At 45.5% G+C, this 19,559-nt stretch overlaps 1 protein-coding gene across 3 annotated transcripts in view; it reads right to left on the reverse strand.

The window, feature by feature from the left end:
• Window positions 1-4,486: 4,486 nt before the first annotated feature.
• SLC1A2 (solute carrier family 1 member 2) overlaps window positions 4,487-19,559 on the reverse strand; it is a 138,125-nt gene continuing 123,052 nt past the window's right edge. For all 3 annotated transcript variants that reach the window (XM_030332762.1, XM_030332764.1, XM_030332763.1), the window contains exons 10-11: window positions 8,537-8,768; window positions 4,487-4,589 (exon numbers count right to left, since the gene is read on the reverse strand). In XM_030332762.1, the coding sequence (XP_030188622.1) occupies window positions 4,518-4,589; window positions 8,537-8,768 (304 nt within the window). In that variant the 3' untranslated portion in view covers window positions 4,487-4,517. The remainder of the gene's footprint in view (window positions 4,590-8,536; window positions 8,769-19,559) is intronic.

Genomic DNA, 19,559 nt, shown 5'->3' on the forward strand with positions numbered 1-19,559 from the left:
TCCAAATAAGATGCCTTGCCATCTTTTCTAAAGCCAACTCTTGCATTGACACATGTGGTCTTCTACTTGTCTCTTAAGCAGCAACGATGGCAGGTGGAATAAGAAAGGAGGAGGAAGGGTGGGGCCTTGGGTTTTCCTTTTGGGAAAACCATAAGCTACTGTTGCGTGAGAAGCTTTGGACTTGCTCCACCTAAGGCGAACAGTCTGCCGATAGGGCACCTGCCTGGGGTGGCGTTCAACGGCCCTTATCCTAGGTTTTAACCAGAGGGCACCAGAGATACGGAGACCATTGATCTCTGACAACTAGATTTACAAAACTCTCACTTCAGAATTTCTTCAGGCTCTTTGCTTAATCTTTTTATGTTCTCAGAGAGAGTATAATGCTAAGTGAAATAAGTCAGAGAAAGACAAATACCATAGGATTTCACTCATATGTCAAATTTAAGAAACAAATGAAGAAAAAAAAGAGAGACAGACCAAAAAAAACCCCAAAAAACAAAAAACCCCAGAATTCTGAATATAGAGAACAGACCTGTGGTCACTAGAGGGGAGATGGGGTGTGTGTGAAACAGGTGATGGGGATTAAGAGTACACTTATTGTGACCCAAATATTCCAAGAGCAAGTATTACGACAACTAAAAAAAATCTATCATTGGTCCATTTGCTTGGCTTGGAATGAGTTTATTTGGAGAATAAGGAAAGTAAAACCAACTATATGGCCCTAAGAATTAAAAAGCAGCACAGAAGAGCCACGTCCACTGGGTGTAACTGCTGAGCACTTTTAGCCATAAAGCCAAGCAAGGGCTACAACGACCTGCTCCTCAAGAGTCTGAACTATGGAAGAATTCTCTCTGAGCATGTGCGTACCTGTTTGGACTTGCTGCTGTATTTCCTGGGGGAAATACAGCACAGACAGAACCCGTAATCCTGACAAAAGTAAAATATTATACTAAAAACTAAAGGAAGCGGGACAGTTGCAAAAACATGGCAGGATTGGGTTTCTTTTCAGAAACCTGGCAGAGGAGTTACCCAACTCCAAAAGGGTTTCTTGATGAGACACACTGCCAAATGACCCACTTCCCCATGCAAGGTTGGAAATAACCCGAGGCCCTCTAATCAACCAGTCATTGGGATTCCTGACATCTCCTACCAGGAATACATCTCCCCACAAGTTGAATTTCCCTGAAGCCTTTGTCAGTTTCCACCAGTCTAAATCCAGGAGCTAGGCATTGGGGTACCCTTTCTTTCTGCTGACGAGTAGTTGCAGGGGAGAAGCAAATCAGCTGACCAGCAGTTGCAGGGGAGAAGCACACACTTGTCTTTTACGGACAAGGTAACTTCTGCAGGCAATGAGACCCTAGACTGTGTTTCCACACACAACAGGAAGTGAATAATTGAATCTGACATCTACTTGGTTCAGATCTTATTACTTGAAGTCCATATTGAAGATCTACATAATCTACACGATTGCCTTGATTCTCTGACAGTCTATATGGGAGGCACATCCTCAAAGATCCCACCTTGAGAGATAAGCCATTCTTCTTGCTGACTGGATTTGGCTCTTTGCATTGTAGTTAGTACATGATGATTCTACCTGGGTTTCCCAGTGGGCAAAAATCGTAAAGGGGAAGATGAAAGTCTGGTTAGTTGGTTTGCTCTCAAAACGATGCGGATTCCTAAGAAGAGTGAATGGGTCTGTAACAAAATGGCGTTGCCGAAGCCCTGACTTACTGACCTCACAGGATGAGCGTATGGTTCTGGCCTGCTGTGTCTGCATATAACTTTTATGCATCATCAAATATTAATGGACTGTTATAAGCATTTATATCTGTGTTGAACCTATTAATATAAATCTACGCATATAACTGACAGATTATACAGATCTGATTTAGAAGAAGTGTCTTGGAGGTATACTCTGGATCTGTTTGTTCTGTTCATGGCACACATGATGGATGGGCAAGGAAAGCCCAAATGGGCATGGCATAAGAAGAATGAATGAGACCTAAACAAATAGAGAACACAGTCATACGTCAGCTCTACATACATCTTGGATGTTCAGGTTAGTCCTGAACTTGACAGATTATTCATTTTTAATGTGATGTGTCGAATTTCCAGATGAATGTGATTTCCTAAGCATATTCTCATGAAATTTATTAGATGTAGTCTAAAACCAGAAAAACCTGCTTTGTTAAGCACACACCTTGTTTCTTCTGAATCATTGTCCCCTTATGTATTCATAGGATAAGTAGGAAAATGCTGACGACAAAGCAAGGCAGGAAGATATTTAGGCAGAGTCTTGGGAAGACAATCCTGAGACCACTCTTTCGGGAAACATGTCAGCGTGTACGAGTGCTAACCTGGCCTTAAACAGCAAAACCCACAAACTCCTCGCTGCCTTGCCTAGATCCTTCTCTTCGCCATAAAAAAGCTCTCGGGAGCACCACTTAAAGACAAGCCATAACAGTTTCATAGCTAAATCCAGGAACTGTCCCCTTGACCCACAATATCTGCTCTAAAGGACGCATTTTCCACTACTACATTTCAGCACGTCCTTGGCCACCCAGTCAACTGTCCATCTAATGAAAATGAAGAACCAATGGCAATTTTTTTTTAAAGGCAAAAAGCTGCTTAATACTGCTCAATAGTGATCCTTATCCAAAAATAACAAGGGTTTCGGAGACAAAAGCAATGGGAAGCTCACGTCTCTTGTATGTTCCAAAGGTGTCTGGTTTGGAAAAGAAAAGTCATCAGGAATAGGTAATAAAGCGTATGGGATTCTATACACCCCTTCTCCCCAAAGAATTTGAACTCTACGATTACTCACGTATACCCCAGCACCCATCTGCTGGCCTCTGATGACCACCCGATTCCTACGTGTGGACCCAGCTTCTACACACTCTTCAGAGTTAGTCAAGTGTACTTTATTTCTCAGTGATTCACGTTCAAGTTCCCAGCAAACTCCCAAAGCCAGCAACCTTAGGAAAATACTGTGAGTTATTCAACGGGAAAATGATAGTAGCGACATCAACAGATTTAGCTTGCACGATCTCTCATCCGGAGTCATTGGGTGCCTGTGGCACACAAGGCACTGTGCTAATCCACTTGTATTACTGACTCCCTCAAACTGTGACAGCCTTGAAAAGATTCCGTCTGTGAAGCTGGAAGGAGTCATCATTTGCTCCCATTTCAGGGCTCAAGGCTGCCTTGACTTTGCCACAGGAATGTCACCTTTATAGGGATTTGCCCATGCTTGTTTTCTGTTCCTTGCTACAGAGAAGACTAGGGAAGAAGACGGACCCTGCTTTCAACTGTGCCCTATACCTGGTTTTATGTGCTTTGAGAGAATAGTACCAAAAGCTTTCTACACATTCGATCAATGACAGTGTTTTGCTTTCATCAAGAGGTGGTGTTAAAAGAGGCATAGCCAACATAACTGTCCTCCATGTGTGAGGAGAGTAAAATGATTAGGTCTTCCAGGTTAATGAGGCTATAACTGAAATAATTTGGGGATTAAAAATGCCCTTTTTTTTTTTTTTTTTTTTTTTTTTTTTTGGTTAGAAACCCAAACAAGTATTTGAGGGCTGAAGCAAAGAAAGGAAAGCATAAACCAAAGAATCTCACTTGATTTCACTATGTCAGGTGAATGCAAACCAAACCCAAACAAATTGGATTATTTGAATCTGGTTCAAGTCTGTGTTGGCTGTGCTCTCTTACTTTTGTCAATATATACAGCGGCTATGTGCAAATTACATCCTAATCCATTATCAAGTTTGGAGCAAATTATGAAACATACTTTGAAACGTCAATAACTATTGCCACAGACTAGGTAAGGGTGGAGCAGAAACTCAGCGGGTTCCGTGATCAATTGTCGCGAGGAGCACAGTGCCCGCTAGAATTTTCTATGAAATACTTCGTTTCAAGAGTGTGTGTGTATATATATATATATATATATATATATATATATGCTAGATCATCAGAGTTCCCTAAGGCAGGTATTCGCTTTTAATCACCACATGGGCAAACTCTACAAGACATTTCGAGAGAATTAACTTCTAGAGGCTTCTAACAGAATCTCTTGCGCGTAATGAAGCGGAAGCATGAAAAACACTTGACGGGATCACACGCTGAGTGTCTGCTCTTCGTCCCAAATCCCCGGAGTGCACCACATTGCTTTAGTCGTATCCCCCGGGGAAAAGAGCGCCCACGGCTCTGCATTTAGAGAGAAAAGGGAAGCCGGCAAGAATGCGCGTTCAGTTCCAACTGGTTCCTCCAGCAGCATCCATCCAAACAATAACACGGGTGAGAAAACGAGACGGTTACGAAGCATGACTTGGCAAACACACAGCACCGTGCCTATCACTGACTCACAACAGATCCTCGAAGCCTCGGCTAACGGATTAAGTAAACACAGAAATAAATGCATCTTTTTTTCTTTTTAAAGAAAGCTTGTTTTGAACTCTCTTTTACCATAAGATAAGCTGGGGAGTTTATTCAAGAATTTGCTGAGAGTCATATCCTTATTTTTCACGCTTCCAAGGTTCTTCCTCAACACCGCCGTCGGCTGACTTTCCGTTGGCTGCCAGAGTCACCTGAAAATAATCACCATCAACATCCAGCTTACAGGCCACGAACCAGAAAACCACCCCGTGGGTTATGTGGAGAAGCACGAGATCCGGGTTACACTACATGACTTACATGTTGGTGTCAAATCTGGTTCTTTCCAAATTGATTTTGAGCCCGTCTTGCTTTTCGACACTGATTTGTAAATGGTGAAAAGTACATATTTGCCTTGGGGAGTACAGAGGAACTGGAGAGAGTCTGCAATTTGGGACATGAGTTCTACTAATGCTTTCAGGGTGGCGGGGGCGTCTAGCTACACATAGACCCATCAGAGAATAACGCAGCCCTTAACAAACAGTGCCCTTGTGCTACTCCATACAACCAGAGAAAAATCCGGAACTAGACAGCTAGTTCTACTCATGCACAGCTAGTGAAGGGTTCAGTTGCCATGAGGCCAGGTGGAGTTTATACACGTCCAGTTTCGAAATAAGAAGTCATGATGGCGTGGATACCAGGTAGGCTATCCAGGCTTTAAAAATCAAGAAGAAAAGGGGAATTAAAAGCCAGACGTCCGAATTATTTCCAAATTATTCCCATGCAGGCATTTAACAATCAAGTATAACCACCAGAGTGTCTCTATTATGCGTCCCTGGCTCGAAGCGAACGGAACCCTCACACAGCGTGGGAGGTATTCCCCTCCACTTCTAAATCATTTTCCTAGCTTACCTTCCATCTGTCTGTCCTCAACGTCATGTGCAAACTTAAACCCACGACTGATATTCCACATAATGGAGAGACTGGATTTATGGAAGCATTAGGATATGGAGACATGACAAACGCAGCAATGTTTGAAAGAAATCGGATCTTCTTAACCCGAGAGGCAGCGAAACGCATGCGTTAGGAACACACACTACCATGCTAGGAACAGAACACAAGTGCCCTTCACAAACCGAGCGAATGAAAACAGAAGCCATTCGTTTCTCCACCCCCCAGTGGGCGCCCATAGTTTTCTAGAAAGACCATGCGACAAGCCATGACCACCCCACATGCAGTTATTCTGATGACAATTAAAAAGCTCTCACGTAACTTCCAACTACAAGGACAAGGCAAGAGTTTGAAAACAGCAGACACCAACATGACGTAGCAACGCTCGAAGTGGTTAACATTTTGACCAGAGCTGCAGCAAATTTGTTTCCCCTTCAGTGAACTCTCAGGAAAGACTGCCAGGAACAAACTGTCTGCCTGGAGAAAGCTGCCTGTTCGCTCTGACCTTGAATGTGCCTATTTGGCTTTCCGTGATGAACCAGATCAATAGCTGTACAAAAGTATAAATCATGCTGTGCGGCCTTTGGAACACCAGGCCACACTGGGGGGTGTGCCCTGCTGTGGCCGTCACTGTTGTTGAATACTGGGGCCTGTGTTTCGAAAGTGGCCGGGACAGCCCCTTTTTTGGCATTTCTTTTTCTGAGCCGGTTCAAGGAAGCCAGGACTCTAACTCCCCGGTCCATCCCACCCTGCTCTGCTCCAACCACCTGGGTAATAGAAAAGCAGGAAGGGGAGGGGGCTGACAGGAAGCACGGACGTCTCCCATCTTGGTTTTTAAAACAGTGGGACGGAGAATGGACCAGAAGGAAGTTCAAAGGCAGGAATAAATGTGACTCAGATATTCCGGGAGAGTGTGCAAATTCATCTTGATGGCTCTGGCTGCCTCCTCTCGTGCATCAGTGGCAACTCAGTTTCGTTGGTCTAGGTGGGAAGAGGTGTTCGCCTCACCTCGCGAAGGCTGAGGCCAACTAACCTTCAGTGAGCCGAACCCAATGACTTCACTAAAAAATCCAAACGGCCAGATAGTTATTAAACCAACATGGCCATTCGGTATGTCCCTGACGTGCTCAGTGTCCTTTCGACCATGTAAATGCTAATTCACCAAGTTTGCAGGTGGTTGGGTAGGCAGTCAGTTATAGAGACAGACTAAGCCAGTATCTCTACAGAACTGGCCAGCAACAAGGTTGTCTGAAACAAAGCACAGGGTCAAGATGCTAAAGGATACATACAACAAATATTTATAGAGCGCCTACTGCATGCCAGGTACTGCTTTAGGTGCTGGGATACAGCAGTGATAAATGCGGAAACAGGGTCTCTCCTCATGGGCTTGCTTCCTAGTGATAGGGACAGTTCACAAATCTCTTCCTTTAGGGGGCTTGAGTTGTTCTTGCTCTAAGAACATAGCAAACTTCTCCTAATGTCCTTTAAGAAAAAGAACGCAGGAAGTCTGCAATCTAAATGTATCTCCATATCTATATACCATCTTTTTCAAAACATGTCCTTCTAACGCTATTAGGAAGCCTCTTGAGAAGCTCCAAAAGAGCCACACCACAGGCAGCTAGTCACTACGATTCTTCTTACATATAATTGCAAAATGTAAAAATATATGGTGATTTCATTTTATTTCATGCTATTCTTTTTCCTTGCATGGCAGTAACTTGGAATCAACCCTTCTCTTTCCTGCAAAATTGTACACTCGCTTTTCTGTCCTCCCATTGCCTATTTCAGGGCTTTGCAGATAATGGGCACTCAATAAATATCTGATGAATGATCAAAATATAGGAGGTCACAGGAATGAGATGCTTAACTAAACCCCACAAGGCACACAATAAATACTTGTTAAATAGAGCACAGAGCCATTTCATGAGAATGTGGACCCTTGTTGACCCAAATTTTGACGGGGAATAATCCAGCACATTCATCTAGACGTGGGAAGAGCTGACTTCCTAGGAGAATGGAATATGCGCTTTAGATACATCTGAATTTCGAATAATTTGAATCATTTTCACTGAGTCAATTAGTTTTTGCAGTTGCTCTTGATGGCTAAGTCCTTCCTTAATTTGTACCAGAGCCTTGGTTCACCCACACATGTGCCCGGTAGAGAGGGGATGAGCAAAAGACTACTGCTGGCCCATTAGACTTCTGGACCTATGTTACAATCCAGTAAAGAGAATCACTTCTGTGTCACCCTTATTTGCCTGGCAGAGGCCATGCGTATGTTTGGAATGACCCAGAAGTAACCCAGGGAGAAATTATTAAATAAGATCCTGTCAGCAGGAATCAAAAGAATATCAGAAACCTGTACTGGGTGCCGATTGCCTTCAGATGCTACTTGGAACCATTTGGGCAACCCAACTCCCAGAGTTGACTCTGCTCACCTGCCAGGGTTTCTCCAAGTTTGCTTCACTCTGGTCATGACACTCTGTCTTTGACAATGTCAAGTTAGTTACAATGAAGGCTAGACAGAGCCCATCAAGCTTGAAGACTTAGTACCCAGCAGCTTGGAAAAGAGTCCAGAACATCCATGCTTCAAGAAAGATGGTGCCACCACTGTGTGAAATGTAGTGGCTATGGGATAATTGTCCTGAGGGATAGATATCCTTTACTTGAAACAGCTTCCCCATTCTTGGAGCACAGTGACTGCAAGGTCAAAACTCACCTTCCCACAAAAATAATTAAGAGAAAAATAGTTGCGCAAAGTCGTGTGGGCACATTTTTGACCAGCATGTAACATCCAGCAAGTAGGAATACTTGTGCTACATATATTGAGTGATTCGGGGTATTTCTCTTAGTGTTTCAGTCAAGGAATAGAATATTTGAAATCCAACAAAGCCTTAAGAACCACAAATTCTTCGGCAAAATGTTCAAGAAAACCAATCAAATTTGTGGAGTGGGTGGAAAGGGGGGGGTGGTCAAAATGATTGTTTTACATCACATGGACGAAACAAGCAACCGATTGGCTCTTTGACTGTTAGATCTGCCACGTTAGACACAGAGTTAGATGATCTGGGACTCATAGAAGCTTGGGTTACATGATTCTTCAGAAAAATAAATGTGACAATAATACATGCAGGACTTTTGGTGCTTGTCTTAGGAAACTGAGCATGCACTATTATATACAGGTCTCAATATCCATGAACGGGAAAGGTACCTTGCACTCATCTACTATGACAGAGTTGTGTGCAGCATAGACACATTGATTAGAGTTGCTTTCCCTATGGTTCTTCATGTCATCATAAATGGACTGAGTCTTGGTCATTTCAATATCTTCATGCACTCGATGCTGGGAGTCAATAGTATCCAGCTCAGACTTGGAGAGGTGATAGACAATCCCAGCCCCAAAGGAGTCACCCACAACATTGACTGAAGTCCTCATCCTGTCCCTGGGAACAAAGAACAAGAATGTTTAGCGAAGAAGCAGTGACATGGTGGTTGAGAGGCCAAGGCCTAGAACCCGGGGTTGAGTTCTGGCTCTACTTTTCCCTTTGCCTGATCTGGGGCAAGTTACTTAATCTTTATGAGCCTTGATTTCCTTGTTGGTCAACCGGAGAGAGCAATCATATCTGTCTCATAAACTTGTGTGACAATCAAATGAGATAATGTACGTAAAGGCCTTAGCAAAACGTCTGATGGATGGTAGAAACCCAATAAACAACAGCAAAGAGAAAGGAGAGAAGGAAGAATTGGAAGACAATAATTCTCAGATCTCGGAATTAGCACCCAAAGCTCCAGACACTGTTAGCTGTGTCCTCTTGATTTCCACTGTTCTTCAAGGACCCCAGATCACATCCACTTATTTTACTTATTAATCCTACCTGTGAATTCTCCCATGATAGAAAATTCATCTCTTCGTAAGGATTGAAATTAACATTGCCTTTCCCTCTGCACCTCAGTCTCCCACCGACACATACATATACACAGGCACAGGCACAGCTGATGGGTGAGGAACCTGGCCACAATTTTCTCCCTGACCAATAAGCACAGTGACTCTGTGTCCTGGAAAAACCAAAATACGTTGTCTTGCTCTCTCTGTTAACCAAAAAAAAAAAAAAAAATTTAAATCTTCCAGAGTGCCTCTTGAATCAGGAAGTGTTAAGAAAAACCCTCCCTCCAATCTTGTTTCCCATGTTCTGATTTAAAAAAAAAAAAAAAAAAAAAAGCAGGATGGCCCAGAACCTTCCCTCTCGAACGTCAGCACCAGGAAAACTAAGTTCTTAAGAGTAAGTGGTGTTCTGTCGTCCACTAGTTCAGATTGGTGTGAAAAGTCCTTCTAACCATGTTTATGAGATACTCAAAGTCTGAAAGAGAAGGGTGCTGGAAACTTTTTTAAAAAGAATTTAAGCAAAAATGCTGCTAAAATCTCTGTCCAGGACACTCTAGCCTTTAATTCAAAAAATATGCATAAGGACACCAGAATCAGTTCAAGGCAAAGTGAAAGTCTTAATTGGTTCTTAGAACAAAGGCCTAAAATAAATTCTAGTTGCTACCATCCAATCTATTTCTCATTAGAGAAGAAGAATGACGCTGCACCAAGAGGACTGGCTTCCTCGCAAGGAGCTTGTGAGCAGCTATCCTCTGGGTTCAAGTGGGAAGATCCTGCCCATACAAAAGTCAAGATCAGACCCTGACATCAGCTCTCAGGGGCATCTCTCCATCTAAGAATGCTCTTCTCTTCCTTTCCACTTTGGAGAATCTGCCGCAGGGTGGTAAAATCTATACATGAACGAAGACTGGGTCTTTAAGTCATCCACAAAATTAGGCATCTGAGGCAGAGACAGGGTATGAGAAGGCATACATAATGATGATTAAGAAAAACTATGGGCTCTGGAGACAGCCCGACTTGGATTCAGATGCCACTTTTTTCTTTTACTTGTTGGACAACCCTGACCCTAGTTAACCTTTGTGACCCTTAGTTGCATTAACTATGAAATGGAAATAATAAAAATATCTACCACCTTGGGTTGAAGATTAAATAAGATAGCAATATGCTTAATACAGTTCCAGACATTTAGCAAGGATTCACAAAACATTAGTTATGACATGAGGTGTACTTTAAATATTACCATTATTCTTATGAAGTTAATTTAATTGGCAGCTCCTAGGTAGAACATCCAAACATGCCTAGTTAAGCTACTATCTCCCCCTGAAAACACCAATAAACATTTGCGGGACATTTCCCATGGTAGCACTCCCAACCAACCAGCTGAGTTATTTGCCCATCATTTAGCTGTGGCCTACTCTGTTGTTTTTCAACTTTACTTTCAATCCCTCCTGGCGTGTGTTCTGAGTCACGCACCCAACATCCTTGGCCAATGGTTAAATTCCAAAGAGCGCTAAAGACGCCAAGAGGAATCCACTGGGTACTCTTTTGTATCACGGCCCAGGAGAATCTATGTCCTTTTCAAGTAGAAGGACCAAAGGTGATGGTGGGGTGATGATGATAGGGGCTGATATATTACATTTAATATGTAGAAGGATATGCTTTCCAGATATTACCTTGTTTAATCCTCACTACAATGCTGTAAGAAGTACTGTTATCCACACTGAGGAAATTGAAACACAAGGGTTTGGAGAGATTAAATGGCTTCCCAAAGTCACACATCCTAGTGAAGTCATAGAAACGAAAAATCTGAGCACAGGATGTGTGCCTCCAGAATGCACTGTCTGCCACATGATGCAAAGCACCTGGGAGCCAGAAAGCTCTGAATCTGAACCTAGTTCAGCCACTTACTAGCCGTGTAACCTGGGTGACTTCCTCTACCAGAATTTTTCTCAGGCAGGCAAAATACCTATTTTATAGCATTTCAAGAAGACAAAACCAGTTCCTGATCCACAGTTCACATTCATTAAATTCTGGTTCCTTCCCCTTTAGGGAACAGCCATCACTCATACCCCCATTTTATGGGCAAAAGCACAAGACACAGTCCTCAAGGGCTAATGACTTTTTAAGTTTAATAAATCCATTGCCACTCAAATGGATGATACAAGTTTACAAACTCTTGTTTCTTCAACTCTTGACTTTCTCTGATACCAAATCTCTACTCTCCAAAGAAGCCACTGAACCAAATTTTTTGACTAGGATATCTGTTCCATACTCTCAAATTTCCTTTTACTTTTTTTAAAAAAAAATTTTTTATGGTTTGTTTATTTTTGAGACAGAGACAGAACATGAGTGGGGGAAAGGCAGAGAGAGAGGGAGACACAGAATCCGGAGCGGGCTCCAGCCTCTGAGCGGTCAGCACAGAACCCAACGCAGGGCTTGAACCCACAAACTGCGAGACCATGACCTGAGCCATACAGGCACCCGTGTCAGGTCTCCTTGAGTTTGAAAATGAACCTGGCCAGAGGAAATAGCTATCAGGCCAGGAATGAATGGAAGACAGAACTGGGCAGAATCAAAGCATACTGATGTTCGACACCAAAATCAAGAAGGAAAGGGCCCTGGACTTAGGGCTGGAAGCTCAACCCAGATCTTCTGACTCTCTTACCTTGAGCAAATCACCTCTCACCTGACCATGAAATATGGAATGGGGCTAATCCGAACCTCACAGAAGATTATGAGAGTTAAATAAAATGAGAGGAATATTTGGAATGCCATAACTACTCATTAAAGACTGCAGGAGCACAAGAGCATCAAAATGGCTACACAGAAATAAGAAGACAACACAGACTCTAATACTTGCTGAGTTCTTTGTTAGCTCATTCATTCATTCATTCATTCAATAGGCGTACAATGAGCATCTTTGTGCAGGGCACTATGTCAAGTGTCCTGGCAACGAAGAACAAGAAATGGCTCTTCCTATGCTCCCTCTTCCTCCAAGAACCCACACTCTCTTTACGGGCGCTATGGGATTTAGTAGGTAGGACATTTTATCTACACTTGGGCCGCTGCAAAAGCTTGAGTAGAAGTGTGCCAAGTTTGGACCTGTGGATAAGTCTGAGAAAACGAGCTACAGAGAAGAAATCGATGATGTGAAATCGAGGAGAGAGAAGCACACAAGACCACTCAGGAGGCAAATGAATGTAATGAGAGGCAGAAGGGAAGAACTGACCAAATCACGTATGGCCTCATCAGCCAAGTTCAGGAGGTCAGGGCTTTGTCCCAAGTGTCACGAGGAGCCACTGAGGAGCAGCAAGGGCACGCTTGCTCCGGTACGAAGACTGGTCTGAGGAAGGGCAAGGCTGAAAGAGCAAAACCCACTTGGTGAAGATGTGATGGAAGATGATGAGACAGAATTATAGGACTTGAGGACTGATTGGTCATAGAGAATAAACAAGAAAAGAGTCAAGGATTCCTCTCCGGTATCGGGTTTGGGCAGCTGGCGTTGATATGTCTACTGGCAACCAGTAGACCGTACCACCATGTGTAGGGGACATGACGGGTCGGGGTGAGAAAGGTTCTCATGTCAGCCTGAACATACTGGGGCTGAGGGTTGGGACCCAGCAAAGGAGAGATGTGCCACAAGTGGTTGGGAATCTGGACTAAAGATCAGGACCAACAACTGGGCTGCAGGTATTGAATTAGGAGGCGACACCTAAAGAGGCCATGGGGAGATGCCACAGGCGTTTTTGGTTCATTCTTGGAGAGAATGCAGAGTGTGAAGAAAAGACAGTCTTATCTAGAACGCTGAGAGTGACCAACACTTAAGGAGTGGGCAAAGGAATAGGAGTCCGCCAAGGTGGAAGAAAACTTAGAAGAGTTTGAGGGAAGCATGTTGCAAAAGTAAGGGTGTGATGGACAATTCCAATGACTGCCTGGAGATCAGGTAAGAGAAGAAAAAGAAGTGCCCCTTGGTTTTAGCAACAAAGAGGCCATCACTGCCAGGGCAGTTGCAAGCCAGAGGCAGAGACAGAAGCCAGCTCGCCACGGGTAGAAAAGTGAATGAGAACTGAGTGAGTAGTGATATTATTTATAATCGTCTTATTCAAGACGATTGACTGAGAAGGTAAAGAGAGCGAGGGGAAGATGGTGGGAGACAGGAGATAGGATTTTTTTGGTTTGCCATTGAGGCCACCAGGGGGGATGTCTGACCAACTCTGGGGAAGTCCAAGTGTGGCCAAAAACGGGATATGGGAGTTTATGGTTCACCTATGGAAAATTTCTCCACAGGCAAATGCTTTCATTTTGCCTCACAACCAGCCTTGACTGTTCAGGAAACCCTGCTGACCTCAGGAGCTTCAAGCCTACTTGGTAAAAAGAATTTCAGAGTGCCTGATGCTGTCCTTGAGTCTGGACACTCTGTGTCGGACCTGTGAAAAGGGGACAGAGGGGAGATCCGAACTCGCGTGCCTGGGTGGCTCAGTCGGTTGAGCGTCCGACTTAGGCTCAGGTCATGATCTCACAGTCTGTGAGTTCGAGCCCCGCATCGGGCTCTGTGCTGATGGCTCAGAGCCCGGAGCCTGCTTCGGATTCTGTGTCTCCCTCTCTCTCTGCCCCTCCCCTGCTCAGGCTCTGTGTCTCTCTGTCTCAAAAATAAATAAAAACGTTAAGAAAAAAAAAATAAAAAAAAAAAAACCTCTGGCAGGAAGGTGTTAGAATTGTCTGCAAGTCCTGGTTCTCACAGAATAACAGAGCCAAGGGAGCAGGGTCACTCGGGGTCATCTGGGTCTTTGAATTGGGCTGAACCATATGAAGTTGCCGCTTCTACAAGTTCCCAAAGGTCACATATTGGCAATTTCATGTGACTCAACTTAACATTCACAGGAAACAAACCATCATGTCTGCCTCTCAGAATGCAGGGTGCACAGTAATGGCGGAGGGGCCGCCCAAGGCCCCAGGCCTGAGAAGGCTGGCACAATCCTAAACATCCAAGGGCTAAAGCCACATGGGGTTGAGAAGGGAAGGAGGGCCTATGGAAGCATTGGTTAAGAGTGTGAACTCTGGATGGGAGCCCTGATTGCAATCCTGGCTCCGGCAGGCCAAGTCACTTAGCTTCTCCTGCTCATTTGTAAAATATGGAAAGTAATCCCTCCTTCCAAGCTTGTGGAGAAGATAGTAACTGTTAATGTGTCCTGAGTGCTGGTCATCAAGAGGACCTCAGCCAAACTCTGCATATAAAAGGTCTGACACCAACCCAGTGCTCAGCTGTTGGCCCATCCCCCTCTTCCTTCTTCCCCTCCTACTCCTCATCTTCTCAGTCCCAGTGAAAAGGGGAGTAGACCACTTCCTCTTTTGTTCTTCCACCAAGTCTTGTGCATTCCTCTTTTTGCACTTAGCACACTCAGGTTGGGATTTTTTTGACCACATTTGTCCCCATTACTAGGTGATAAGCTCTTTGAGCGCGGACACCATGTTGTATCTATTTCTGATATGGGCAGGGTGGGGGAACCCGGTGGGCGGGTGCGTTGAAGGAGGGGTGGGGAGGGGCTGTTAAAGAGAGCAGGTTAACTCTAGAAAGAGGACTGTCTTTTGTTCAGCAAATGTCTGGTTGGGCGTCTTGGAGGTGAAAAGTTAGGGCAATGGCAAGATGGAGAGGGAGGAGGAGGGAGAGACAGAGCCCAAATTACCTTGCCTACAAAAACAAGACACGTGTCCTGAGCGCCGGGGGCAAACACAGGGAGGCCCAGCAACACAGGGAGAGATTGGGACCAAAGGGAAAAACTGGGCAGGGACAGGTTCCTAGAAGGGGGTGGCAGGCACTGAAGGATTTATTTTTTATTTTTTATTTTTTTAAGTTTATTTATTTTGAGAGGGTTGGAAGGGCATGGAGAGAGGGAGAGAGAGAGAGAGGATCCCAAGAGAATCCTGACACGGGGCTTGAACTCACCAACCGTGAGATCACAACCTGAGCCGAAATCAAGAGTCAGACACTTGACCAACTGAGCCGCCCAAGCGCCCCAAGGATTTATTTTTTAAGGAGAAAAGGTGCCTAACACTCAATTTTTGCTTCCGTGCTCCCTGAAATTATTCACACTGATTATTACTTCAGGGAAACAAAACTCAAGATTCAATTGCAAATATAGGGAGATTTTGTCTTTTTCATCTTATAACTCTCCTGAGCTCTGCCCCTCCCCTTTGTTTTTCCGTGAACACATATTTCTTTTGTGATGCATTGAAGAATGATTCTTGCTGCGCAGAACTGTAGCCCCACCCCCACCCCACCCCCAAACTGCAATCTCGATGCTTCGAGTCAGGGACGCGTTGGCAGGGGAGGGAAGGACTCAGGGGGAAAGAGTGACATCCCAGCTGGCGTTGACATCACTGGAGGTCAGGAAAGTTGTAGAAAAGAACTCTGGTGGGAGCAGGGAGTCACGGCACAAGACTTCAACAATAAACTCCCAGCATCTTCAGAGATGTGATAGATGGAGGGATTGGTCTTCTCTTCCACCAGACATGGAGTGGGGTTTCGATCACACATAGCTGCACGAGTGTGTCTTAAAGAAGAGAACGAGACCCCAGATTGGCGGGCCTGGACCCCCAAGGGACAGCCAGATCACCTGGGTTTGAATCCTAGTTCAGTCACTCGATATCCACTACATTGGGATAAATTACTTTCCTCTGAGCCTCAGTCTCCTCAACTGTAAAATGGGGATAATACTATGAACCGGTCTCATCATTGGGGGCACCTTTGAAACAGGTCCCTGTAAAGTGCTTAGAACACTGCCTGATATTTCAGGAGCACTTGCTAGGTATTAGCTACGAGTATCCCGAGTTCTTTCCATCTGTTCTCGACGGCTGGATGCGTGAACTGTCAACTGGTATTCAAAAACCGTAGAGGTGCTTAGATACCCACAATCAGGGACTCCTACTCCCCCTTCCGCGTCTCCAGTCTCTGGTTTCTGGAAGTGAGGCCCCTGGCCTGCATCACCTGGGAACTCGTTGGCAATGTCAATTCTTGGTCCCCACCCCAGACCTCCCGAATCTCCAGGAGGTTTGGGTGTGTGCTCAGGTTTGAGAATCCCTGCTCTATTCCCTCCAGGGAGGGATGTTAACAGGGAGCCTCAGAGAGCACCCCCCCACACACACACACCCCCGCCAAAGGGTGGAGGCCCTTAAGGTCTTCCTAGTAAGTTCACCTCTATCCCCCAGCTAGTAAATGTGTCCCCAGGAAAGACCTCCCCAGCAGTCTCAGGTGATAAATGAGCCGCAGATCCACTTGGGTTTTCACTTTATTTTGGCTTCCCTTTGGCCACCTGTGGCCAGACCCAGTTATTTACGACTTCTTCCTGGGACTGGCTCCCAGTTTTCACTCCATCCTGCTGCCTTCAGAGAGAGAGGGGTGTCAGCGAGGTCTCTTATAAATATCAGTGGAGGATTCCCGACACAAAGGGCTTCTTGGCCCCAGGGGAAGGTTCTGGTTTTACCAGCCCCGCCCATCCGGTGTTTGAGGACTCCCGGCATTTTTCAGGGCCCAGAGTCTTGGTTTTCACCATGACATTTACAGAGCAGCTAAGCCTGCCCACTGAAAAGCATCCAGGGCTTGGCGGGCAGTAAGGAGGCTGGCAGATCTCCAGCAGCTGGCAAACACTGTCGGACATTAAATGTCACCGCGGGCTTTGTTTGGTTTTAAATTGAAAAATTGCTAGAGTTATGAGAGCTTACAAGCTTTGCCCGGAGAGAATAATAAATCCCCTCACCTTTTCCTTTTCTCTGCTTTTCCCCCACCCACTATTTTACTAGGGAACGGCCAGCCTCCCCCACACCTCTGTCTCAACCCTCCCCCCTACCCCATTCACACTGTAATGGGCCCCCAACAGCCACGGAGCCCATGACCAAGAGCATGTTTCCAGAACTCCACTTGCTGGCGAGAAAGAATGTACCACCATTACTAATTCAAAGCAGATCTGACCTAGCTACAGACCCCTACGCACATTTTCCCAGGATCCTCTATCCTCCGTTTTTTCTTCTCTTCTTAAAAGGAACGTTCTGGCTTATTTGTGTACAAACATCCATCACCAGCAGAATCCTAGTCCGGGTCTTAACACCAGAAGGGCACTCAAGGGCATTGGGTCTAGACTCCGCTTTTAAGCCGACAAGTTCCCATTCCCATTGTCCACGTGACACAGGGGAAGTCCAGAGAGTAGCTTGTGCGAAGTCCTCCAGAGAATAAGCGCAGAGCTCAGATCCGGGGCTCCTGCCCCTTTGCTTTCCTTTCTCCAGTTACATGCGCCTCGCGCCCCCCACCGCCACCCCCTGCACCTGAGATCAGACCCCAGAACCAGAGAACAGCTCTTCATTTCTTCCTTCCTTTCCACTGCCAGCCTGGGATCGAGTTTTCTCATATACGGTTTCATCAATATGGGTAATCCAAATGTATCATCATTCTTGGGTTCGGCCAACTCCCTGCAGCTGGCATGATTCCACCATGGAGTTAGGACGCCCTGCTCTCCGTGCAAGTATGCACACGAGAGCGCTAGTGTGGGGTGATCGGGGAGGACCCAGCCCTCCGATTCCATTCGCTGGCATTTAGGTCAGAAGTGGGCAGGGTCTTGGATGTTTCATGAAATGACTCTCATCCAACAGGCTTGGAAGCAAACGACTGCCAAGAAGACCAGGGTCCACAATGGTCTCAGAGTAGCTGAGACCTTGATTGTACCCCATTTGTCCCACTTAGGCTTTTTCTGCTCTTTTGTTCTAATCTTGAGAGGAGGAAAAAACAGGTCAAATGGAAAATTCCCTTTTATTATGTAAAATCAGAGGTGACCCTAATAGGTCTGTCTTCCCTAACCTTTCCTTGGGCCTCTTTGCTTCTGCCCATTGCTAGATCTCCTTGGTTCTAAGTATGAAGTTGTGTCAGGTGGGACGTAGCTCTCCAGTGCTGTAGGCAAGACACTTAACCCTTTCTGATTCCTGGTTTACTCATCTGTGAAACAGCCCTTAGGGCTCTTTAGGAATTAATCGCCAACAGATGCAAAGAACATGGCGGTCTCCACCAAGTATCATCTCCTTTTCTGCATCTCCTGATATTACTGCATTTGTTTTTCACTCAAAGTAAGGAATTTACATTAGAATGAGGGGAGGCAGCCTCTATAATGACAATTTTTTGAAAAGATAAACCTCTAATGGTGGAATCCAAGCCTCCGAAACAAACCCAAGAAGAGGCTAGGCAACGTAGTCACAGCAGGTAAGGTAGCCCGATGATACATGGGTTCAGGAGGTTCAAGGAACAAAGGGTCAGAGGACCTAGTAAGCAAAAGTCACAGGGGAAGCAGATTTAATTTTAATAGCTTCCTCTGTCTTTCTTCCTGTGTGGAAAGGCCCCTATACGCAGCAAGTCTGTGGTTAAACTGAGCACACATTTATTGAGCTCCTACTGACCCTAAACTATTGAAAATGCCTTCATTTCCCCCTTGTCCTCCCCCACTGAAGCCTACCCCACTCCTTCACCTCCTTCATCCCATCCCCTCCCAATGCTTCCACCCACACACCACCACTGAGTCGCAGCGGCCATGACTGTGTGGTCTGAACTGACGTCCTGAGAAAGGATCCCCTTGGGGCCCTCACAGGCGCCGAGAATAACCAAGCTAGCGGAGACGACCCCACCCCACCCCCTAAGAGACACTGGCAGAGACAGATACGAGGCTATTTCCCTTACTCGTCACCTTCCCACTGAAGGTATTTCCAGAGCATATCTCCGGTGATGAAAGAGCCAGTCAGGAAGATCCATGACCTTCCTCGCAGCCCTCCCTGAGGTGAAGAGATCACCTCCAGGGAGCCACTTCTCCATTCTCGCCTAAACCTTAACAGCAGACAAGTTCTACGGAGAGGCCAGTCTCCCTCCTAGCTTCCCAGATGTCCTTCCTTTCAGCCACGTGCACATTTTTCTCTTTGGAAGGGTGAATGAAGGGGGAAGGAACTGTGGTTTTAGCATGTGGGAAACTCGAGTCCATTAAAGATGGCTCCTGGCTCCTAAAATCTATGCTGATAGATGTCAGAAGCATTGTCACTGCCATGTGGAACAGTTTTTAAAAGTGTGTGGGCACTTTGGCCTTGGACCTCTGCATCAGCACTTGTCACTCTGCTCTGACACCGAACCCAACAGCATTCCTCGGTCCCTGTCCCTTAGCTCCAAGACTGGACATGAGGCATCAGTGTGTACTCCACAGAACGTGAGAGGCTGAGTGGGCTCTTAGCAAGATCGACTCCCATCTCCTTACTGGGGACCTTCTGGCCAGACATGCCCACCTTTGTGAATGGGCAGTGAGTGTCCTACGTTTGGAAAATGCCCTGCACG

This window comes from Lynx canadensis, chromosome D1 (genome assembly GCF_007474595.2).
Source record: "Lynx canadensis isolate LIC74 chromosome D1, mLynCan4.pri.v2, whole genome shotgun sequence".
Lineage (NCBI taxonomy): Eukaryota > Metazoa > Chordata > Mammalia > Carnivora > Felidae > Lynx > Lynx canadensis.